Below are 24346 nucleotides of genomic sequence, written 5' to 3'. Positions count from 1 at the left end.
ATTTGATCATAAACCAAAGTAACAGACAATGTAAAATTTTGTCCTGATGGGGGCACAAGATAAAATGTTAGGGGAACACAAATACATTACAATTATATCACTTGAGAACCTGTGCAGAACTGTGTGCCTATACACTGACTGTACGTGAACACATTTTCACTGGGGAAGTGACCTGCTGCTGATTCATCCTGAGGTGACCATGAATGTGTGTATCACATTTCATGGCCATCCAGTAATTGCTGTAACATTTTACTCAAAACTGCAAATTCCAACCTCATGACGTTGGAATCACTAAAGTCAGTATGATTCATCTTCTGGGGGGCACAAATGTCTGTACTAACTTTCATAGCAATCCATCCAGTAGTAGATATTTCAGTCTGGACCAAAGCGATGACCCTATTGACTTTCCAGCTGACCGCCCAGAGCCATGCTCTGAGTATGAAGAAAAACAATGGTCACATTTTCAACTCTTTGCCCTGCAACAAAATATGTGTATATCTTCAGTGAAGGGCAGCCTTAATCAGCAGTCCTCTCCGGGCCTGTTCCCCGAGAAGAAAGCTCTGCTGATGATGAACAAGGTTTTTTCTCACACAATGGAAGGATTTATGCTTGTGATTCCAGGCAATTAGAGTTTTTCTCAGAATCTTCTGGGAAAGCCCTGTTTGTCTGCGCACTGGATGAGGACAACACTTATTCATTGTGTGCCAAACATCAGTTCACTTACTAATTCTTAGTAAGATCAGCCTATGTACCATGCTCACACAGGAAAATCTGACTATATTCAAGGTATCAGTGCACAAATATGTGCTGTTAGCTTGTGGAGTGCGGTGCTGACAGACACCACTGTCCTACAATCTACTGCATAATGGAAGCAAAGGAGTCAGTCACAGCTGGAAATGATTAAAATAAACTTGTGCACAGAGGTGGTGAGACCGCTTGAGGAAGATCTTGGAGAAACTAAGAATAAAATGTTAAATATTTTGGAGAATATTTACTTAAATAGGTATTAGTGTTCATATATGAAACACGGAAACAAAAGTAGTAAATTGATGGTGAATTAGAGCTGCTCAATTTTCCAAAGAAATCACAATAATGGCTTGTTGTTATAAAAACAGTTATAATGTGTTGTTTCTGTGTTTTATCTGCTTTACCAGATGAGAGTGGGTATTTTCATTTGGGAGAAGATTTACAAAAACTGTGTGAAGCCTCAGTGGTTTTTATAGTACCAAAGTGTGGTACCTCTTTACACAGATGAGGCGAGGCTTTACTGAACTAAATAAATGCTGTGTCAATCCACTTACCTTTTCAAGAGGCTAACTTGTAATCCTTGATTTGATTATCAAGATGAAAAGACTTTTACTGATGCATTTACAACATGAAGGAGCACCAGACCTGGAAAAAAACTGTGCAAAGGTCTTTGTAGGAACTGCAGCCACTAATCATGTGTAGACTTTGTTAATCATCAGGTCCTGTCCTCTCTGCCTTTGTATGCCAGCATCATGTAACACAACAGTGAAGTCAATCCAAGAGTGGGCTTTGTAACTCCAAAATATTAAAAAGGAACACTCTGCAGTCCAGGGCATGTATTTTACTGTATAATAATAATGTCCATCTCTACATCTTTGATCAGGGAAAATATTTTGCATAAAGGAAATCTCAAATCTTATCATGACACCCAAAGTACACATGGGGGAACCCAGTTTACAACTTCAGTTCCCTCAATCCATACTGGAGCTGTAAGGATTATCAATCTGCAACTATTTTGATAAAGTTGTTTTTGCTGATGGCTGACTGCTAAATTATTGGTAGATTAATCAATAAAGAAAACAATCATTAGATATAGCCTTAGTGCAAATCCGCTGGCATCTCCACAGATGCAGTTAATCATGCAAATATAGAAATGTTGCAGTGCTTTTATCAGAGCCACGAGCTCAATCACAAGCTCATGATGGCAATTTATCAAACGTTTATCTAGATGAAAATCGTTGAGATTATTACACTGAAATCATTTTGTTGCATGTCAAATGTATTGTCACTGTTGCAGTTCTCACTCTTTAACACAACATCAACATGAAATAATTTTCAGGCACTGAATGAAATGTAGGTCTACAATATGTGAGTAAACAACGCTGCGGGCCCTGCCTTTATCAGCAATTTTCACATAGTTTCAAACACTGTCCCAGGGGACCTAATTTTCCTTCAAGGCAGTTTTGTTTCTTATATTGTGAAATATATCTGACCTCCGGCTCTGCCAAAAGTCCACCTTTAAATAGAGTTAAAGCAACATTGTTGTACTTGCATCTTGTAGAACTTGTAGAACTGGAAGTCTGTATACAGGCAACAAATGCACCCATCTCACTTTTAACCTCTGCCTTTCTTATTTATCTCTTCAGCTTGATCGCAGCCCTCCACCGTCGTCTCTGGCCGACAATGTCTAACGACTGTTTAGGGGGGTTTCTCATTGAATAGACCATCAAAGATATCTTTCCTTTCTTTTCCTATTAAGGTTTTCTTTCTGTGGGATTTTCCCCTTATTTTCCTTGGGGATTAAATCAGGCAGTGTGAAGCCCATTGAGTCATATAATGTGATTTTGGGATCTACAAATAAATCATTACTTTACTTAAGCAACTATTGATGAAGTTGCAGCAGGTTCTGCTTCATTTATGTGACAAGCTTTTGATGTTGTTGTTTCACAGGATATTGCTGCTGCTCTGGATGATCAAGACATTCAGGGTTGCTCTTTCTCGGGGGGAATTGCAGAAAAAGAACAGACGACTATGTCACCCCGGGGTGCCCCACCAAAACAACGGATCATCCCAAAAATGCAGCTGATGGTCAGCCTCTCTCTCTCCTCCACACACCGGACTGGGCTGTTCCCACATGAGCCAGATTTAATCTGTGGATCAAAAATTAGCCTCAAAAAATCCCTTGCTTGTTAAAGAGAAAGATACTTTCTGTTTAACCAGAAACAGCTGCTACATCACTCTCACTAAGCCACCAGACTCCATTTACAGAAACAGTCATGTTATCATTGTAAAGTACACTTCATTCAAACTTGACAGAAACAAAATAAAACTCACCAAAACCTTCTTCGTTCGTCTTTCCACTGTTACAACAGTCACCGCAACTCTGGTTTGGTTGAAAATAAACTGTTAATTCAGAGAGGAGCAAGAGGGTGGACATCAGAGGAACAGCTCTGAGAAAAGCGAAGAGCCAAAATATTTTCACATCTAACACAGCAATTATTTTCATTGGGCTCATTTTTCCCAGTAAAAGGGTAACAATAATTACCAGATAGCAAAAACCCTGCTCGGCATTATGAATACATTACCCAAGAATTTTAAAGTGTACATTGATAAAATAATAACAAGTTTAACTGACTAATATTTCTGTTGTGGTTGGGGTGTGCTGGTAATTGCCCTTGACTCCTTGACAGCGCCCCTGATTCTTAAAACAATATTGGTTTTAGCTAAGCTAGTTGGCTGGTTGTAGCTCACCAAATGTTCCAGGCAAAAAAGATCTCCCAAGATAAGATATCGGAAATGAGTCAGAATTGTGATCACATCCTGGTAACATTAGCTGGCTTTTCACTTAAAGACATTTTAGGTTAAGCAGCCAGTAATCTAGTAGCTGAGCAACCTAGCCAGTTGTTGCTATGCTAACGATTAGCTTGCTATAACTTTACTTTCTAGCATGTCAGATCACAGGCTGTGATACCACTGACTGTGACCACAAATGTCCTCCATTTGATGGAAGTTTTCTGACACAGTTCAACAAAGACATGACTGAAGTAAGAAGGAGGTTATCTTGACATCTTATTATCTCGAGCTGAGCACTCGGCTACGGCCCGGCAGCTAACTAGCTGCTAGCGCACTGCATGTTCAGAACGTGGAGTTCTGATGGTGTTTACTTATCATGTTCAGTAAATCTGAATGACTTTTCACTTTAGTCTTATCATATCAGTGTGGTATAAGTGAAGTATAATATTAAATAATATTGAATAATAATAAAATCGATAATTGCCCAGCATCTAAGGCCTGCGGGCTGAGGTTTGTCTTTTGGGCTTTCTGCCAGAGCTGTTGCTCATGACCCAAACCGTCATCTTTTCCTAAATCTGTCCATGTAATTGCCTAATCCTTAATAAACTGTGCCTGAACACTGACAGTAGTTTCAAAAACTGCAAATAATCAGTCAACAAAGGCTAAAAATAAAAGGTTTTTGCGGATTTTTGCGGATTTTTGCACTCACTCACATGGGGTCTAACCCGTCTCATCTCCTGTGAACCCCCTATATTTCTCTCCTGGGTTGTTGTTGTTCCTTCAACATCACAATTAATGTTGCTCCAGGGTCATCATTGCAACTAACCAAACACTAACAAAGTCCCATAGAGAGCAGTTCATGAGGGATGAATGGGTCAGCACAGGGATTTTACCAAGGACACTGGGGCCCATGTCTGATGTGGGACTTAATGTTATGTTGTTGACGTGTTATTTTAAGACTTGGTTCAATTCATATTTTTCATTTCTCTGTTGCTGTTTGGTTTTGTTTAGGCAACATATCTACTTGGTAAGTTTTTGGAAAAGATCATGGTTTGGGTTAAAATAGACGCTTTCACAAAGTTAACCACGTGTCAGACAGGCCAGCCTCTCCCATTTGCGTATTTTTCCAGTCTTTTTCCCTACGGGCAATGCTTTGACATCAAAAACAGTATGATTGATCAGTCTCCATGATGGCCCTGGAGCAACAGAATCATTATGATATCAGATCAGGCGCATTTATAGATATCTGCTGTCCATCTTCATAATCACACTCTCATGTCAGTTGTCTCATTTACTAATAGCCACTCTCACAAACACATTTGAAGCATAATGTGTAAGTGATGTGCACAGGTCTTTCAAGTAATGCATAAGAAAACAAAGTGCAGAATTTATCTGCCGTTTTGTGTTTTAATTTCTAAATGCAGGCAAGTTCACAGCATTTCACTTTCAACCAGGTGTCTGATTCTGACCACCAAACTGTAGTCACCTTATTAATATTATATTATTTTAAAGCAAGTGGTCACCTAGTAGTGTTTTTAGGATTCACTGTGTATCCCCCTGTCTAAATGTCAGGGGTATGTGAACTGTGGTCAGGGTGGTGGGACAGCCCATGAAGGGGTGCCCTTATTTTCAAATCCCAATGAAGCCGACGATACACAAATGGACTGAGGGATTTTGAATACTGTTAAGCTGTGCAGATGGGTGTGTATTTGTACAATGCTGGTTTTTATTTACAAGTGTTATGGGTTTTAAATTAGAGGCATTTATTTCTAAATGTTACTGCATATTTTCAAGTCGAAACAAATCACTCTGCACTTGTTTGAGAGTAGTATGGGGCTGTTTTAACCCCCATATATATAAAAATGTCCCACAAAAAATAGAGCTGAATAGGAACATAGGAAGATTCACACAGTCGGCCTGGGTATGTTCTCATCTTCTTGGTTTCCTGCTTATGCAAAGCTCTTCAGTCAGGCTGCTACACTAAAACATCCACATGGATCATTTTTAATGTGTCTCAAGCTTCTTCTGAATTTGCTTAAACTGCCTTTCCATATAATAATCCCGGGCCTGGAGTAAACGACTACACACCCCTCACTTTGAGAGACGACGGTCGTTCAAACACCACATTCAACAAACGCTTTAAGGGAATGTAATTTCATGAAACAGGCAACATTTGCTTTTCTCCCATGTCGGTCAGGTCCCATTTTAATGTGCTAAAAAAAAGTATTTGTTCAACTACATCCAACAGGCATAGTTAAAGTCCAGAAGACTTCTTAGAAAAAAAACAAAGCTCATTTCAGGATTTCTTGGAAAAAGCTGAGATTCAGTTAATCAGGATCAGCAGGCTCTCGTGGATATGGCTATGGTTATGATACAGCATATTTTCCATGTGTCACTTTGATTTCAATCTACCGTGTGTGTGTGTGTGTGTGTGTGTGTGTGTGTGTGTGTGTGTGTGTGTGTGTGAGAGAGAGAGAGAGAGAGAGAGAGAGAGAGAGAGAGGAGAGAGATGGCTCAGGCTATTGTTATAAATATTTAGGTTTTGGCCCTAAAATGGTGTTCTTCAGATTTACAACAACATGGTCATAATCCAACATCAGTGCTCCACAGCCTGCTGATTACAGTCATTTAAAGTAAGCCTAAAAGACACTAAGCAGATGTGGAAGTTTGGATTTCCTAGATAGATTACCGAGAGAACAACGGTCAGGTGAGACAAATGTACAGAGATACGATTTTAAGCACCCTTGACTATTTTAAGGCTTGTCAATTGGAAACACATTGTTTGACGAATCAACCATAATCCAGTATAACAGACAAAGTTACACCGAGAATAAACAAACCGCGAGCATAACGACATTTTCTCAGGCCTAATCGTGGAGTTCACCTATTTTGATATCTTCGTTTATTGTCACAAAAACAACTTGCTTTGTCGAGCGCAGGCTAATTACTCCCACAAACCTCCGAGAAAAGCTCTCGCCGTGTTTTTCCACCAGGATCGAGGGGAATCTATATTACTGGAAACAGCCTGTGTGCATTCCTATTATCTTTAATGTTGAGGCGGTGAATTCCCAGAATGAAGGCTCTGTCAGGGCCGCCCGGCGGGGCGGAGTCAACCCTGCAATTATTCCTGGAAAGCGGATAGGGAGAAGCTGCCGCGCGATTCCTGGGAGCGAGCGCCGGTTCAGCGAAGGCAGGAGCCACCGGGTGAAACGGAGGAGAGGGATGAGCCTCAGAACACAAGCCAGGAAAAAAAAGCTCGGGTCTCGGCTCGGTTGTCCCGTGGATTATCCGGCAAAACAAAGCGTTTACTCCTCAGCAAACCGTCTGTAACGCTCGTGCCGCTCGCTGTCACAAAGCGAAACAACCGGCAGCGGTTGGTGCGGCCGGTGTGACGTCAGAGCCGCCGGTGCTGCGAGGAGTTCTCAGAATAGACTTCTAGGAAACGGTAAATTTTAAAAGCCAAGCCTTTACACTCTGTCCTTCACACATTTGGATCTCATTCTGGCGACAACACACTCCAACCCGCTGCTACAGAGATGTTTCACCTTTTAAATTAATTCCGCTTTTTTTTTTACTGTTTTCATTTTACATCCAGTGTTCTTATATAAAGTACAGGACCAGAGCCTGTTTGGAGCTCTTCGTCTCTTTATATCGTTTAGAATAAGCTTCCTCAGATCAAGCCGATGGTAAACGCGTGTGTTCTTGTCGAGGTGTTTCTTCTTTGTTCAGAGCTCCGTTTTATTTTCTGAAGAAATACCGACCGGATTTTAGCCCAGAGGACTCAAGAAATAGCATGATTCTCTGCGTGCCAGGGTGAGTTGACTTTCTTTGTTTCTGGGTTTTCTCCCTAGTTGTCTTTGTTTAGAACATACCTTTCCATTTGTAAAAGTAAAGCACTCTTAATTAACTTATGTTTCAAGTCTTTAAATAAGAGCGCTAATTCTTGCATGTATTCATGTTTTCTAAACGGTCTCCAATTTCAAACGCATTGTTTAATTATAAAAACAAAAATGGTCTTCATTATACTTCATAATACTAATATTAGTGCGTATACGGTACTTTTTTATTTAATCAGGACAGCCTGACTGAGGTTAAAATGTTCTTTTCATAAATGTTCTGGCCAAGAGTTCCACGATTAACCAATGAAACACAAAAAATACGAAATACGTCACACGATAATTAAAACATCAATAAGATGATTCACAATTTGTAGTTCTGGTGTTGACAATGGACAGTGAATTGACCTCTTTTTCATCCTCTCCTTATCATTTAAACACTGGACTGCAAAAGACATAATGCAGAGTTCTGTATTAACATGAAAGAGCTGAGAGATGTTTTTTTTTTTTTTCTTGCAATTTAAAGCATATTTTCCATCTTTTTTCCAGTCCTAGAGCTCCTCTCCCCACTGCTCCGTCCACTGAAGCCCCACGGGGCATGCGGGCAGGGACTGTACCTCCTACCCCTTGCCTTCAAAGCACCCCTCCGATATGGGACCCGACAAAGGACCTGCGGGCAATTGCCAGCAACTTCTGCTTTCTAGAAAATTCAGGTACAGTATGAAAAGAATGTCACATTTACAGCGACTGAACCAAACAAATAAAATTCTTGAAATGCCACAAACGATCCCGGGCTCTGCTGCGCACATTTGCTTTTCTGTTGTAAGATATTTAGTTGATTACTAAACTGTGGAAAGTTAAAATCAAGCAGCATACAGATGAGTGGAAAGGACGGCACTGATTGTTCACAGTGACTAATATTTAGGAATCTGTGTGTGTAGGATGGTACTGGGGAGCTGTAACTGCGGCTCAGGCCCACGCTGCGCTTCAAGAGGCATCTGAAGGAGCTTTTCTGGTACGGGACAGCAGCCACCCTCTGTACATGCTGACCCTCTCGGTCAGGACTGCGCGCGGTCCCACCAGTATACGCATCCAGTACAGCGGCGCCCAGTTCTTGCTCGACTCCAGCTCCCCGGCCCGGCCCAGACTGTCGTCCTTCCCCAACGTGCCCAGCCTGGTGCAGCACTACATGGGACCAGAGAGGAAAGCAGAGGAGGGGAAGGTGGAAGACGAGGCTCCTTCAAAACCCTCTCAGCAGACAATTCAGGACACATCTGTGGTATTAAAACTGAAGCGGGCCGTTTACAAGCCCCAGGGCCTCCCCTCCTTACAGCACCTCACACGCCTCGTCATTAACAGACACTCTGACTGCCCTGACCAGCTACCACTCCCGAGGCCTCTGCTGCGTTACATACAGGACTATCCCTTCAAGGTATGATGGCGTCCCCTCAAGTCCGTTATTCTGGCTGAATGTCAGCTGACTTTAAACAGGTCCTTTGTGCCTGTCAATGACGTTGCTGCTCGAGCAGTTGGAGGCCAGTCACGAAAATACTGGACACAGGGTCATGTTTTTGCTGATGAAATATGTACAAATTCAGTTAATACTGACGTGCCTGGTTTCAGACTTAAGTTGTCAAGGACAGGGTGGTGAAGCACCCCACGGAAAGACAGCTCGTGAGCAAACTTCAGTACTGTAATCTACACTTATTTTATGATGAACGTGGAAGTTGTCCATATCCATTTTACCCTCATCAGTTCTGGATGTACATACTGTTCCTAAGAAGTACACTGATTCCATTGAGACATCTTTGACGCCATTTTATTTTTCTCAGCAAGACATTTTTTCTACCTTTTACATGTGTACATTTTTCTATTAAAATGAGCAACTGGAGTCTAACTCGCTGTCCTTTATATCCTTTTGTCTCGTCTCGCTTGAAATGCCCGAATTACTCACAGGGTCAAGAGAAACACTGTCATCATCATCATTATTAACCACCACATGATGGCTGCTCTTGTGACACTTGTTACGAAATATTTTCGCCTTCAATCACCTTTGAAACACAAAAACTTTGTGGCCTTTGAGCTTTAAGTGTGTGAGAGACGCAGATTGTGTGAGGAAGTAAAGGCCACATTGTGTGTGTTTTTGCTCAACAATGCGTGCAGCCTGCATCTGAGTCAGCGAGTGAACAAGCGAAGGGGAGGACTGTTCATCAGCGGATTCAGAGAACTACTGAATGCTTCCTGGGAGGAGGGTGAGCTTCTGAGAGGGAGGGTTCTAAGAAAAGCCTCGGTAATTACCTTCAGCTTTGAGCCTGCTTTTGTGCCATCTCGCACACGTTTTTTATTGTGGCACAGGATGTGATCACAATTGCTACTGGATTAAAAGTGCAGCAGTGACATGACATTGATTTGAGATCCTGCAAAATTGTGAGTGATAATATCAGTGGGAGCGCGTGCTTTGGTGGCTCAGTGGGGGTAGGGGAGCTGAGGCTGTGGCAACCTGGGCTAAAGCCAGCGTAATAGGATCTCAGTTTCTCAATCCAGACCCAGTTTGTGGTCCCTGTTTGACTTCTGTCGCTGAAGGATGCAGAATCGCGGCCTAAGAAACAGAAACAAATCTGTGTATTATGCTCTGAATTTTAATTCAATGTGACAGAGCCACAAATGAAAGAGTGCGCTGAGCAAGTTGAGCCTTTTACTTTAAATAAAACAGACGGGCCGGAGAGCTCAACATGAGCGTGAAGTCACTGCAGGTTAAATGATGACAACATGATTTACTGACGCCCAGGTGACAGACACAAAGGCCGAGAGCTTCTCATGACAGACCTGCCGCTGATGTCGTGCCGTGTCTCCACATAATGCATCTCCTCCACACGCGCCTCCACCCACTGCCGAATGAGCGGGGGGTGTCTGGGGTCCACCTCCAAGTAAACACGACTGCTCACCAGAAACAGAACACAAAATGCTTTAAAATGTAATTATCAGCCAGGACAGGATTATCAGAAGTAACCTTGAGATGAGAGCACTGACACATGTCTGGAACTATATTTACTGGCAGTCTTTTAAAAAGCTTAAGTCATTAAAGAGGCAACACGATACGTGTGTTTTTCAGAACATGCTGTTCCTGTGACAAGCCAACGACGCCGTTAGGAATTAAACCCAGGTGGGTTTGTGCGTGTGTGTGTTGTGTGTATTTGTATCAAGCAGTGGGGTTCCTTACCCAGGATTTGACAGAATCTGTGGAGCGAGAGTCAAAATCTGTTTGATCACTGTGAGGCCATCTTTACCTCCATCCAAAGCAGCGTGGTCTTCAAACCTGGGCACACAGATCCCATTTATCATTTAAATGCATCCATTGGATCTCACAGATTTCCAAGAAATACATTTCTAAATCACCTCGTGCACAGATGCAAATTCACTTTATACATTTTACGCACTTTTAAAGATGTGATTTCATTAATCTGAAACAAACATCAAATTAAGTACATCCAATTTATTTTTTGTCAAGAATTTTAAAATTAAAACTTTAACTTTTAATGACTGCATATGACTTTTTTAATATTAAACCCCATGTTTATGGACATTTATCAGCATTTATAAACTACATTTAGTGTAGAAGTATTTATAAATTGTGCAAAGTTAATTAAATGCATTAAATTTATAGCACAATATAACACACTATATTGTCTAAAAAGACAAAATGCAGTCACTATGTATTAAATCAAAATTTAGTTCAGACCAGAATCTGACCTGTGTTAGTATGAAAAATTTCAGTCAACTACATGCAGCTAAAGCAAGAGAGCCAAATCAAGCTACAACTATTACGTCAGATCGCCACGATTGCTTTTTCTAAAGCCCAATTTACTTCCCCCCGTAGCTGTTTGCTGTTATTGAAATACAGTATATTAATACTGGTCATGACCATTTTGGTAATTCAGGTTGTCCCTGACATAAATGGCTAAATCTGCTCCTGGAGAACAAAAACAGCGAGCTCTCTCATATTACTTTACGTTTCTCCAAACGAAGGGAGATGTTTTTACTTTATGACGTCAGTGATTTTTATTTTATTTCATTTTTTGTAAAATGAAAACAAATTATCTGTCCTGTCCATCTGTTACAAAGCTTGGTCAGCCTGTAGGGCAGTACATGAGTGGGCAAATGAAAACAGGTGCTGTACTGTTTCTCAGTATCATGTATTTTCCAATAACTACAACTCATCCTTCCTTCTCCCATGAAGCTTATATAAAGCTGGTATACAAACAGATAATTTAATGCGTGGTAACATTTTGTAATCACATACATTTTAAAAAATAAAAATAATACATAAATTCAGAGAGAAGGTGTTTTGGTCACCTGAAAATTTCTGGTTCCAATGACGTCATATCCTCTGAGAACAGGTACGGAGGGTTACTGACCAAAGCTGAAACAGAGCTGCAGAGGCTCAACACTGTTTCTGCATCTGATAGAACACAAATTACACTTTGTTTATCAGCAGTGGGTTTAGGCTTGTTATTCAATAAGTGCAATTCACCGCTTTTACTTACCTTTCATTACATCTACATGATAAACCTGTAATCTGTCCTGAAGGCCCAACCTGCAGAGAAAAATCCCTCATCAGACATAATGCGTCACTCTCTGTGCCCCCAGTTTAAAACAGATAGAAGTTCGTTGTAAGTCACTGACCACAATGTCCTTATCAAGTTACCACACGTAACTTGATAAGGACATTTACAACTCGTTTTCATGCGCTATGGTACAATTACCTTAACGCATTCTCTCGTGTTAAATCCACCGCCTCCTGGCTTTGGTCCACGGCGATGACTTTCAGCTGGTGACAGACAGACAAAACTGCTGTTCACTGTTTGGATGCAACGACCTCAGGGAAATTCCTATCTGTCTGCTTTGCTGTGTCTGTCTGCATGAGGAAGTTATTATGTGTTTAATCATTTAGTCTTTAAAATGTCAAAACTGACACATGGCCACCGCCTGCTACCAATACCCACAGTGACGCCTGAAAATTAGCCTGACTAGCAGACTAAACACCCAATGTGTTCAACTTAGGTGAGAAGTCCTCCTGAATTAATTAAACATTTGTAGAAAGTTTGTTGTGGCTCAAGAGGGAGCAGAGTGACACCTGATAAACACGATGTTGGTTGGGTTTGAGAACCACAAGTTAAAAAACAGACAATAATCTGGGGTGATGGAATTAGAAATAAGTGAGCTAACCAGCTGGGAGTTAGGTTGCATTGTGGGTAATGTAGGCACCAGGTTTTAACAATGAATTGAATAAATGAGACAACAAAATATTCACAATGCTAACATGCTTATGATTAGCAAGTGTCATATTTATTATGTTCAACATCTCTGTGTGTGAGCATGCTAACATTTGCTCACTGTAACTAAGCACAAGATACAGCTGAGGGTGATGGGAATGTCATTAGTTTGGCAAGTATTTGGTGCTAGATGAGTCACCAAAACTATTTCAATTCATCGTGAGGGAAACATGAATGTCTGTACCAAAATTCGTGCCAATCCATCCAATAGCTGTTGAGATATTTTTCTCCAAACCACAAAAGTCAACATCATGGTGTCACCAGACAAAAGGTCAGGAACACCTGACTCATTAGGATACGTCATCTGAGGACCATGAATGTCATGTACAAAATGTGGTGCCTGTGCGTCTCTATGATGTTGACATATTTCACTGAATCAGTGAAAACTTTGCTCATGATCCTAAAGGGACCATCGGGGGACCACCTCTGGGGACCATGAATGCAAAAAATTTCAAGGTAATCCAGACAGAATGAGATACTTCAGCCTGAATCAAAGTGGTAGAAAGTGGCTAAGAATTTATTTCCTTCAACAGACACAAACCTCACCTGAGGCAGACTCTTCAGCAGACTAAGAGAAACGGCTCCGGAGCCACATCCCACTTCCAAGCATGTATGCTGAGCGTCTCCACCCCCCCCAGGTCCGGGTTTCATCTCCAGATCAGTGAGCACAAGTTCAACCAACTCCTGCACCAACACACAGACAAAAGCTGGTCAGCGCTGGTCATGAATGACTGCTCACTGGGATTTCACTGCACATTGTACGTATGCGTGGCCTGTTTTTCTCGTGTCCTGCCTCGGTTTCAGGTCTTGGTATGAACACTGGAGGTCTCATCTTCAGCGTCAGATCTCTGAAGTCCCACTCCTCAATCACGTACTGCACAGGCATTCTACACAAAACACGTGCATTGATGAGTACTCTCAGTGAAAGAAACATCTGAATACGTGTTCATATGTTGGTGGCGTGTGCAGAAACTTTATACCTGGACAGGCGTCGAGCACAGAGCTGCCACATCTGCTCTGTTTGTTCGCGGCTGAGAAACTCTGTTAACTTCCCCTGCTCAAGACTTTCGATCTGGATAAAGAAATGTGAGTGCAGGAAGGGATGCAATTAAATTAAAATTCAGACATTACATCAGAACGAACAAATTTCAACTCACAGTTTTAGCCCCGAGCAGATAAGCCATGATGTAGTGGCTGGAGTGGTCAGGCTCCGTCACACCTCTCTCCACAAAGTGTCTCTTCCATAAGTCCACTGCCTGTAGCGCCGTGATCCTGCCTGCAGGTAAGGCTGGAGTGCTGCATCTACGGACTGCACGGCAGCCCCCCCAGATCCACTAAAAGCATGAGATTTAAGAGAGTTTCTAACCAACCACGAATCCACAATAATGATTTAAACAAGCCTTTGTTGACTTCCCCAGATGGCACTGCCCAATATGAGTGAGTCTGAGGAGTCGATCAAATCGCTGATCGGCGTACACTCAAGATACACGTCTCATTTGCAATTCACCAGCCTCCATCACTTCAATGGAGGAAGGAGTAATCTGTACACTGAGCTAAGAGACATTAATAGATATTCCTACACAATGTAATGCAAAGCAACACAAGACTGCATGACACGGAGGGATTTCTAATCATCTCTCACTCAGTTTTTCTGTCCCAGGCAGGAAAACACTGAAAACTTTTGGAATATTTTAAGTCATTTTTTCAGTCAGCCTACCAAATGGTTTTAGCTCAGCACTTCTTAAATATTAGTATTTTCTGCTTCTTTTAGTCAAATTAGTCAATGTTGACACGGACATTTGTCATTTTGAACATACTATAAGTGATCAGTTCATAAAATATGATTGATTGTCTCCTGATGAATCAATGTTGCAACTCTGCAGGTGTATTATTGGATACACACGGACGCCAAACCCCCTTCAAAATCAAAAGAAGGCCGATGACAATATTTGTGTCAACCACATCCTTCAGTTGTCTGAAAGTACTCTGACTTTCAACATTTGACCAACCTGCCAAGCCATGGTGGCCACTTCAATGTTCAAATCAGGTTTCACTTTAACATTAGTTCACTGCATTGTGTATTAATAAACATCTATCCCACTTCCTCCCTTAACGATATCTCCTTCACAGTTCTATCTGGTTAATTAAATATTCGGGCTACTGCGGGGTATGTTGTGTGATTATTTGACCAGGTTTGATCCAGTATGTGTCTCCATATTCAGTCAGACAAGCTCCTAATAAAGACCTTAGATCCAATCAAGTGTAAATGCACACAAGCCAATAAGTAGCTCAATAAATAAGCAGATGAAGCATTAACGCTGTGCGGATATGTGCACTCGTTCAGTTGTCTGACAACAGCTGCTACAACGAATCTACTACCACTTCGTGACTTTATCTCGTATCATTATTGCCTGTCAACCGAGATATTAATCATCACTTGTCAATAACTTTATTCGCTTCCCTTTGCACGCCCTCTGTAACGTAGCGTATCAATAAAGTTTTGTTTAAATGTTAACTTTTAGCAGCCTGCTTTGCTCCATTGTACTCAAAGCAGTTAGCATCCCATCTACTGTGCCGAGAAGAGAAAAACCCAACTAGACAAGTTAGTTACCTTTAGTCCAGAGCATCTGGAGCCTGCACATAGGGGTTTTCTCCACATGTTTGACCTACAGAGACATCCCCGCCTCTACATCACTATTCCTTACATACAGTAATTGTAACTTAACGTTAGCCATCAGCTATACATCCTTACGGTTTTCTGTTGTCCTATATGTACACTTCAGGTCACTAGAATTGCCTTATGTAAACATTAAACAACGTTTGTGTCGTCTGATAGCACGCTAGTTGACACTGTTGTTAGTATTTCTTACACATGGCGCAGCAAACCTCTCCAACATTGACCTGACGCAAAACGTTGGCGGCGTTGCAGCGCATACTGCGCAGCACTGACGCTGGTGAACAGTGTTGCCTTTAAGCACTATCGAATATATGAAAATTTTGAACTTGGGGCACTGGAAATCCACCACAAAATGTTGTTTAGGGCTATAAAACGAAATATTTCTGTTTCTGAACATTGAGATAGCGAAAATTATGTAAATTGTGCTGGTAAAGTTGATGTATTCTAATGTTAACTAATGTGTCAACCTCAAACTAGGCGAAAGACACGTTTCTCACTGAGTAATACTGAAACTGTAGATGTACCAAAGTTGTGGGGAAAATGTACAACAAAAATCATGCTATTGTTATTTGTTTTCTATTGAAAAAGACACATTCTCCACTGTCGTAGAATTCACGACGTTGGTTATTTGCTAGGGGTAAATTACGAGGAGCTCCTGAAGGCATCAATATTGTTGTTCCTCTCTCTGGCAGTCATGGATGTTTCGAGCACTGGAGGGTCTTTGGATGTTTTGACATTAATTTAACAACTTTTTTTTTTTAAGTACAGTGAGAGCACATTTGTTGGTTGTCCGCACGTTGGGCTTGTATCTCACGGGAGGTCACATGCTTGCCTTTCAGCGTTAGAAGTGGAAGCTAGCAGCTAGCTTCAGCTGCTAAATAAGAGCTGAGGCAGGCACTCACTGTCATCTAAAACTGAAACGCTTTGGTCAAAGTTTGTTGAGCTGACCGCCTCGCCTGGTTAAGGTTGCCCTGACTAAGAAGTCTGTGATGGGCATGACCAATCGAATAGAATGTATATTTTTCAGTGAATTTCACCCCACCCTGGGTCCAAAAATTACATATCAGGTAAGTGTGCAAATAATATACAGTGTGTTGTGCGGTATCAGAGTTCAACATGTTTAACAAGAGATGTTGTGGCAAAGTGACCACATCTGTGTTGCTGAGTAATCACCAGTCCTCATTTCTTAAAGTCAAACTGAGGTGTATCTTTGGAGTTTTCTGTACATAAAGCCACATGCCTGGATCTATGTAATACTTGAAATGCTTCCAGCTACTGTCTAAATTTACCTCCACATGTGTTTCAGTTTATCACAGCTTTATAAAACATGCATCATAACCTCAAAACAAAAGCAGCGGCACAGATTTCCCCGAGGAAATCTCAGCATCCTTCTGTTTGACTGCATGTATGATGGAATTACAATTAGCATAATTGATCTTATTAAATGGTAAACATATTGTTGTGGTATTGACCTTGAAAATGAAAAGCACATAATCTTCTTAGTGCGTCCTATAGGATGCATGTCCTCATACTGTGTCCCCTGTGTCCTCTCCTAACAGGTCCCAGAGGAGTACATCTCACGGGAGCTCTTTGACACAGTTCAAGTTTATATCATCACCAAGCCAGAACTGCAAAACAAGCTGATAACAGTGTATGTAGTCTAAGACTCATCCTCTGTCTCTTTGTTTATTCTTTGTTCTCTTTATTTTTCCACCTTCAGACCTGTGTGCATGTTGACAAGCCAATGGTATGTTGCTCTTTTTCAGTGTCTGACTATCCTCTGCACCCATTTGTAGCAGAACTGGTCTGTAGCTGACCCTCTTCTTCCCTCTTTGCATTGCTCAGGAGAAGTGTAGTGATAAAACAATCAGACTTTTAAGAGTTATTGACCATCTGGAAGGTTCACAGGAAGGTGTGAACTCAGGCAGAGACAGGATGTCTGGTTTAGAGACATCTTCTCACATTCTTTAAGGGCAACAAGAGTCACTGATAACACTTTTACCTCTAATTTACATCTGGTCAAGACGTTCTCATGGAGGTGCTAACTCTTCCTTGATAGCCCATGGGAGTTAAGGACAATAAAACTGCCTGGATGGACTAATCAGAATCAGAATCAGAATCATGGATGAATGCCATGTCTCAAAAGAATCTTCAAACCAGATAATGCTGATGGGTTGTAAATTAGACATTCCTGAAGCAAACTGTTCTGTATGTCTGTGTGCCTTTTTGCTTAACCTACCAAATTAACCAAATCTCAATGTTTGATTTAACTGTAGATGCTATTACATTGCTAAGCTCGTGATCTGTACAATAACAACGCTTTCCTGGTTTTTCTAACTTACAGGATGACGAAACTGTGAATTTAACTATTTCAAAGGTTTTCTCTGAGTTTCTACCATGTAACCATACCGCCATCTCGAGGTTCATAGCGGTTAGGTTGAATGTGCTTAGCGGGAGACATTTATTAATAAGTAACCATAATAGCGATAATCATTTCGGCAAATATAGTCTGCCCTTCTTTATTCCTTCATCATATTAAAGTAGGTATACCCTTAGTCATCATGTTTATTAGGATTAGTATTAGAAAATGTTACCATGTTCATTGTTTAATGTTGTCGTTATTCATAAGAATTGTCTAATGCATGTAGTGAACACGCATGTTGTTGATGAAGTGCCATTGAAAATTGATCATTTAAAATACTTTCAATTGACCATAGTGAGAAGCAGATGAGCCCTGGTATGAATCATTAATTAATTCTTGCTCGGTGAAATGAAATCACGTTGCGCGTCTGCGAACCATCCCACATGCGTGACGTCCTATTGATTAGACACGCCCTGGAGCGATGATAAAGTTAGCCGCGCGCAACGGACGCCAGAGTCTTAGTGTTTTTTTAGTTTGTCTTTCTTCCAGTCTAGTTTTGTTTTTCTTTTCGTCTAGTTCTGTCTTAGTTTGTGTTAAGTTCTTTGTCTTTAGTTTTCAAGTATTTTTCCGCTCCGTCGTTTTCTCAGTCTTTTTTTGCTGCTGCTCACAACTACACAGAGCGGCCTGATTTAATTCTGCAGAAAACGCACTTTTCTAATCTTCGTGAAACTTTCATTTTTGCTCGCCACGCCAAGGCGCATAATTCCTTTTTTTGTTGTTAAAGTCTAGTCACGTAATAATAATTTTGAAGACATTTTCGACCGGCCATCGAAGAGTTTCTCAATCTTATTATTAGTAATCAAAAGCCTTGCCAAACGGCCAACAACTAACTGACCGCACCGAAGACCTGTAGCCTGCTGCTGACCCGCTGGTCCGGGTTAAAGAACCATCAGAAGCCGTTCCTCGTCTGTAACCAACACCGAAGACCCTCAGCTCCCGAGACATCCCTGTCCAGCACTAGCTCTCATCAGTGGTTCGCTTGATTCGTCCGGCAGACCGCTGTGCAGACCAGAGTGACAGACTACGATGCGGAGCCTCTTCGTGTTAGTTCGGGGCAGACATCTAGGAACGTCGCTGACAAAGTAGGCATATTTAAGCGGTTTTGAATAAGAGTTGGTCCGTGAGGTTGAGATATTGTCAGTTTGTTTAAATTCTCTAAATTGTTCATTCAACAAATTAACTTCATATTCGCGTCCCCTTTCCCCTTTAAAAACCTACTTCTCACTATCGCCAAACTCATTTTACCATTCTCTTGCCAAGTTCCTCTGTGCAGTGTTTGTGTTAATTTACCTCATCCATATAATCTTTTGCATTATCCATGATTCATATTCATTTCATTATTGTGTTTAATAAATAATCTTTTGCGTACAAGTCGTAGTCAGACGGTGTCCTTTTGAGCTGGATATAAGCAATCCCTGTACTGAGAGTTTACGCCTATCAGACTGATCTACTGTTGGTTCATTCGTTCACTACATCAGCATTACCAGATATGATATACAAAATCCTTAGCTGAGGAAGGTTGGTGCCCGTGTTCCCACCAAACGCGATGTCGCAAGATCGCGCGACAAGATTACATACAAAGTCAATGCAAAGATGCGATTTGAGGCATCATCGCGCCGGGCGATGCGCTGGACGCGATCGCGCGGCGCGATGGACGCGTTGGCCGCGAAAATCGCTCCCATCGCGTCGCCCCATGGCGTCATCGCTTCATCTGTCAGTTGAAATAATTGAACTTTTGCAGCGAATTCGCGTGAAGACGCGCCGCGACAGCCTATCAGCGTTGAGATCGCCATCGACGTGCTGACGTACGGACCTCCTGGTGTTCCCTGGCAAGCCGTTCCTGCCAGAAATACGCCACATTCAGTCACGTTTCAACTTCATTACGGCGTAAAAAACGCCGTTTTTTCAGATTTTACGCCGTTTTTTACGCCGTTCCTGCCTATCACCCAAAATATTAACCTACGAGAAACTACAAGGTAAGTAAGGACAAACTATGCCACAAAGGAGATCTGTGCTGAACTGATTTGGTCTGTTTGATCAGCGATTGGGTGCAGACACTTCAAGTTCAGTGGCTGAGAGAAAAGAAGGGTGGAGATTATCATCATACTAGGAAAACGCCGTTTTTTACGCGCGTTGTGGTGCGCACAGACGCGCGTATTTTACGCGCGTTTTGATGCGCAAAACGGCGTTTTTTACGCGCGTTCTTGGAGGACTTCATTACGGCGTAAAAAGCGGCGTTCTTTTTGCGCATTACGGCGTAAAAAACGGCGTAAAATCTGAAAAAACGGCGTTTTTCACGCCGTAAGGAAGTTGAAACGTGACTGAATGTGGCGTATTTCTGGCAGGAACGGCTTGCCATATTCCCTCGCCGCGCAAACCAAACCGCCAGAAATAATGGAGGAGCAGCTAATTGTTGCCGTCACCGCTCACCCAGACCTGTATGACAGTTCCTGTCCCCTTTACAGGGTCAGGAACAAGAAAGACCAGGCCTGGGTGAGCGAGGTGTATGGACTATGGTGGTTAGCGATGGTGGTTATCTCAGCCATGGTCGAGGAGAGAATGAAATGGCGGAAGAAATGTTGTTGATTGGGCGGGCTCGTCGCGCGACGCGATGCCGCGACAAGGCGTTTTTTTGCATATTGGAGCAGCATCAAATCTGGAGCGTGTAGCGCCACGTGATTTCATTTGACGCGCGATTAAATCGCTTTCATCGCGTTTGGTGGGAACATTAATTTAGAGGTAATTCCCCTACACATTATATCTTTTTTTAGCACTGCCATGGGAAAAAAGTTAATCGGCTGTCCTGTGTGCATCGAACATAAGAAGTACAGCCGCAACGCCCTCCTGTTTAACCTCGGCCTGGTGTGCGATGCCCAGACCAACACGTGTGCCCTAGAGCCGATTGTCAAGAAGCTGTCTGGGTACCTCACGACTCTGGAGGTAGTGAATAATGCATTTGCACATCTGCACTTGTCTCGTGTGATTGCTTTGATATGTGTATAGTTTTCAGTAATAGGAAATCATTGATGTGATCTTAAATCTTTTTGTACTGTTGTGTTGCAGCTGGAGAGCGGCTTCATATCCAATGAGGAGAGTAAGCAGAAACTTTTGCCCATTATGTCAACCTTGCTTGAAGAACTTAATGCCACAGGAGCCTGCACCTTACCCATAGGTATGCAGTCATTTTGTTCTTAGCTGTGTGTATTCCAGTTGTATCTGTGGCTAACAGGCACACATCACAAAGGTGGTGGGGCAAACCACATCATGTGCGTGTGTGCTACAGGAAACGGCCCTGATGTCGTGAGTGACTGTGAAAGTATGTTGAGTTGGTAAACATCCTGTTCTGCTGCTCCTTTAGTTTGTTGGAAGATATTGTTGCAGCAGCACTGACCAAAAGGCATCCAAATTGAATTTATTCATACTATGGTTTGATTTGCACCACTGAGCAAGCAGATGTGTGAAGTGAAACACACATTCAAATTGAATGAGGCTTTTTTGGAACTCACAGCCGGTGTGGTTACAGTTTAACTGTTAATGGTTGTGATGCTCGTTATTTTTCCAGCTGTTGAAAGGCAACATTCATTTTTGTGAAAAATGAACATATTATATGCTGTAATCTGCTCTATGGAATGACTGAACAGCCTCATAAATCTGTGCTGTCTAACAAACTAACTGGACGTTTTTCCAAACCTGATAAGAAGGAATGAAGGTCCCTTTTTTTTTTAAATCTAGTCTCTTTTTCTTTTCTGCGTCTGCTTTTAGATGAGTCCAACACCATCCACCTCAAGCTGATCCAGCTGAGAAAGGACCCTCCGATTGTCCAGGAGTACGACGTGCCTGTTTTCACGCAGTGCAAAGATCATTTCATCAAATCTCAGTGGGATCTCACCACTCAGCAGGTAGGCCTCGTGGCTGGTATCATGGGACATTGCGATAAGACATGTGCCACCATTATAAGAGGCACTGGGACAAAGATTTGTTATTAAAGGTCTGTTATCAGCTGTGCATGTAATGTTATATTAACACTGGTGTTACATCCACTATGGATGGAAAAGAAGTGTTAGTGTGAGAGAAGCCACCATTTATTGGTACAATAATGTTTTAATGCTGTAATAATGAACAGACTTCATATTAGTGTGTATACATACTGTATTTTATCAGGTCACAGAGCTTGGAATGGGCCAATAATGTTCTGTTATATATTGTTTACTGCAGATCCTGCCCTATATTGATGGATTTAGACACATCCAAAAAATCTCTGCCGAGGCGGATGTAGAGCTGAATCTTGTTCGCATTGCTGTGCAGAATCTCCTGTGAGTACATTTCAGTGTATAAAGGCCAACACACACCAGCAGCGTCTTAAGATAAGATGGTTTTATGACACCGCCTGTCATCGCGGGCTGATCCAGTACGTCAGGTTAACATGAGCTCTGCAGGAAAGCAGCAATTTCATCACATTTGTTGTTTTCAAATTCTGAGATGTTTGAGACTCGGCTGGTGTGTGGCACCTCGGTGTTGTAAGACTTTTATTTCAAAAAGAAACCAAAAAGATACTGAAATCTGCATTTTTCTTTGCAGGTATTATGGTGTTGTGACCTTGGTGTCCATATTTCAGGTACGAAACACAGCACAGAAAACACTGGACTTATTTCCACTACATTTGTGCATCTGTAGTGTGGTGTAAAAGTCGGAGTAAAAGTCAAATTATTATGGAAAAAAAATTAATAGTGTTTAATATTAAAATCTTAATTTCATGCTAAAAAATGTCGTTCAGTTTGCTGATTGTCTCGTGCTGTTTTACCCCCCTCTAGTACTCTAATGTGTATTGCACCACCCCGAAAGTTCAAAGCCTCATAGATGACAAGTCCATTCAGGAGGAGTGCCTCAACTACGTCACTAAGCAGGGTAAATAAGAGTCAGGATTGTTGAACACAGGTGTTTTTATTTTTATTTATTTTACTTTGTGATTGCGTTGTTGTATTGTCTGCCAGGTCAGAAGCGTCCCAGTCTGAGGGACGTGTTCCAGCTGTACTGTGGTCTGAGTCCAGGAACCACAGTCCGAGACCTTTGTTCTCGTTACTCACAGCAGCTTCAAAGGGTTGATGAGAGGTCAGCATCAATCACTTTTATCAGCTCCTGAAAAGACTTGTTGACTCTTATAAAGTTATGTCAGACTGACATTTATTTGCCTGCGTGTCGTGTCACGTGTTGCCTTTCAGGAGGCTGATCCAGTTTGGGCTGATGAAGTCTCTCATTCGACGGCTGCAGAAATATCCGGTGAAGGTGAGCCGCGATGAGAAGAGCAGGCCGCCTCGACTCTACACCGGCTGTCATAGTTATGATGAGATCTGCTGCAAAACAGGCAGGTTTTAAAGCTCTCTGCTTGTTTAGAATAACTAATGGTGGAAAACAAGCCTCCTTATAATGTGGTCCTTTGACAGGAATCAGTTACCAGGAGCTGGACGAACGCTTGGAGAATGATCCCAACATCGTGGTGTGCTGGAAGTGATGGGACATGAACTGAAAAGAGCGACAGCCATCAGACTGAAAGATACAGAGACGCCTCAGCCAAAGATGCCCTCAGTGACAGGATTAACAGTGGAAACTGAAGTAGTATTTTGTAATTTTTACGTTAGACTAGTGTTTTTTTTTAAACTAATATCTTCTAGTCAAGTGAGGAAGGTTATATTTATTAATATTGTACAAAAGAAAACCTGTGATTAATAAAAGAGATTATACCAAAGTGTGACAGTTTGTCTTAAATCACGGTGTAAAAAAAAAGCTGATACTGAAGCAGTGGAACAAGCGGATACATAATATGTCACCATGAGGCCGTGGAAAAAAGGTCATTTAAGTCATTGTCTATCACATAATGCTAGAAAATTATCTTAAGGGCTCTCAAACAAGATAAAAACACCCATGAAAGACAGAAAATTGCATTAAAACACAATTACTTCAATAAATACAAGCAAGTGTGCAAAGCTGTCTGTTGGCCCTGTTTAAAATGGATATTTCAGTGGGAATTCGGTTTTTGTAAGTCCTTTTTTTGCCCAGTGGTGCTCTGAAGTGGCTGCCTGATGGGAGTGGGTGAGAGGAGCAGTGAAGCGGGTATGAAGAGTCCTCAGTGATGGAGTCTGCCTTTGTTCTTACTGCATCACTGTAAGGGTCTGAGAGCTGAGTTTGAGTGGTGCTGGTGAATTCGCTTGCATGCTTGATGATTCTTGTTCTTGCTTTTCTTTGTGAGGAAATTGTACCAGGATGCGATATTGAATGCAAGGACTGAATCTGACTGTTATACTGCTGTTAAAATGTCCAGTGTGATGTTAAAACCTTTACACCTCCTCAGAAGAAACATGCGCTGTTGGGCCTTTTTGTGGTGGTGGTTGATTTCAGTGTCCAGGCATTTAAAGATCATGACCTGTTCCACCACCAGCTGCCCCTCCAGCCTGCATGTGGGGTGTCAGGTGCCCAGTATAGTACTGTACATATTTAAGTTACTTGTAATTGTGTATGTAATGTCTTTTTTCAGAGGGAAATG

General features: G+C 41.8%; 3 protein-coding genes and 1 long non-coding RNA gene across 6 annotated transcripts; 3 read left to right on the top strand and 1 right to left on the bottom strand.

The window, feature by feature from the left end:
* The first annotated feature begins 6838 nt into the window (after positions 1 to 6838).
* Positions 6839 to 9267, top strand: cisha (cytokine inducible SH2-containing protein a). The gene is made up of 4 exons (XM_076760435.1): positions 6839 to 6985; positions 7292 to 7353; positions 7926 to 8089; positions 8318 to 9267. Exons 2-4 carry the CDS (start codon positions 7334 to 7336, stop codon positions 8812 to 8814), a joined length of 681 nt encoding a protein of 226 aa, XP_076616550.1. The 5' UTR covers positions 6839 to 6985; positions 7292 to 7333; the 3' UTR covers positions 8815 to 9267.
* Positions 9268 to 9366: 99 nt separating this feature from the next.
* hemk1 (HemK methyltransferase family member 1) lies at positions 9367 to 15634 on the bottom strand. Its single transcript, XM_076760424.1, has 11 exons — positions 15321 to 15634; positions 13867 to 14043; positions 13690 to 13781; positions 13503 to 13596; positions 13256 to 13393; positions 12140 to 12204; positions 11921 to 11970; positions 11730 to 11835; positions 10597 to 10692; positions 10203 to 10313; positions 9367 to 9975 (listed from the first exon to the last, which is right to left on the bottom strand). Exons 1-11 carry the CDS (start codon positions 15366 to 15368, stop codon positions 9912 to 9914), a joined length of 1041 nt encoding a protein of 346 aa, XP_076616539.1. The 5' UTR covers positions 15369 to 15634; the 3' UTR covers positions 9367 to 9911.
* LOC143339274 (uncharacterized) lies at positions 10271 to 13326 on the top strand. Its single transcript, XR_013079317.1, has 3 exons — positions 10271 to 10539; positions 13116 to 13165; positions 13243 to 13326. It is a non-coding gene; the product is annotated as an uncharacterized LOC143339274 (long non-coding RNA).
* Positions 15635 to 16049: 415 nt separating the features above from the next.
* On the top strand, positions 16050 to 23786 carry nprl2 (NPR2 like, GATOR1 complex subunit). Of its 3 annotated transcripts, XM_076760394.1 has the most exons (11): positions 16050 to 16453; positions 16946 to 17037; positions 20580 to 20748; positions 20872 to 20980; positions 21571 to 21707; positions 22024 to 22121; positions 22387 to 22423; positions 22620 to 22713; positions 22800 to 22917; positions 23028 to 23170; positions 23250 to 23786. In XM_076760394.1, exons 1-11 carry the CDS (start codon positions 16376 to 16378, stop codon positions 23315 to 23317), a joined length of 1143 nt encoding a protein of 380 aa, XP_076616509.1. In that variant the 5' UTR covers positions 16050 to 16375; the 3' UTR covers positions 23318 to 23786. The 3 variants fall into 3 exon arrangements, with proteins under 3 accessions (XP_076616509.1, XP_076616528.1, XP_076616519.1); XM_076760413.1 differs by lacking the exon at positions 23250 to 23786 and having other exon boundaries at positions 22805 to 22917; positions 23028 to 23166; XM_076760404.1 differs by lacking the exon at positions 16050 to 16453 and having other exon boundaries at positions 17012 to 17133.
* Positions 23787 to 24346: the final 560 nt, after the last annotated feature.

Source organism: Chaetodon auriga, chromosome 2 (assembly GCF_051107435.1).
Source record: "Chaetodon auriga isolate fChaAug3 chromosome 2, fChaAug3.hap1, whole genome shotgun sequence".
NCBI classification, from domain to species: domain Eukaryota; kingdom Metazoa; phylum Chordata; class Actinopteri; order Chaetodontiformes; family Chaetodontidae; genus Chaetodon; species Chaetodon auriga.
The sequence above is the reverse complement of the archived record's forward strand: the minus strand, read 5'-3'. Positions and strand labels throughout refer to the sequence as shown.

Bases quoted from the DNA above. Each gene is read 5' to 3' on its own strand.
- nprl2 (XM_076760394.1), top strand. From the start codon at position 16,376: ATGGGCATGACCAATCGAATAGAATGTATATTTTTCAGTGAATTTCAC. The intron at 16,454-16,945 runs GTAAGTGTGCAA...CTCTCCTAACAG, and splicing joins GTCCAAAAATTACATATCAG to GTCCCAGAGGAGTACATCTC. The intron at 22,424-22,619 runs GTACGAAACACA...ACCCCCCTCTAG, and splicing joins CCTTGGTGTCCATATTTCAG to TACTCTAATGTGTATTGCAC.
- hemk1 (XM_076760424.1), bottom strand. From the start codon at position 15,368: ATGTGGAGAAAACCCCTATGTGCAGGCTCCAGATGCTCTGGACTAAAG. The intron at 13,782-13,866 runs GTGAGTTGAAAT...TTCTTTATCCAG, and splicing joins ATCTGCTCGGGGCTAAAACT to ATCGAAAGTCTTGAGCAGGG. The intron at 11,836-11,920 runs GTAAGTAAAAGC...GTGTTCTATCAG, and splicing joins TCATGTAGATGTAATGAAAG to ATGCAGAAACAGTGTTGAGC.
- cisha (XM_076760435.1), top strand. From the start codon at position 7,334: ATGATTCTCTGCGTGCCAGG. The intron at 7,354-7,925 runs GTGAGTTGACTT...TCTTTTTTCCAG, and splicing joins ATGATTCTCTGCGTGCCAGG to TCCTAGAGCTCCTCTCCCCA. The intron at 8,090-8,317 runs GTACAGTATGAA...CTGTGTGTGTAG, and splicing joins CTGCTTTCTAGAAAATTCAG to GATGGTACTGGGGAGCTGTA.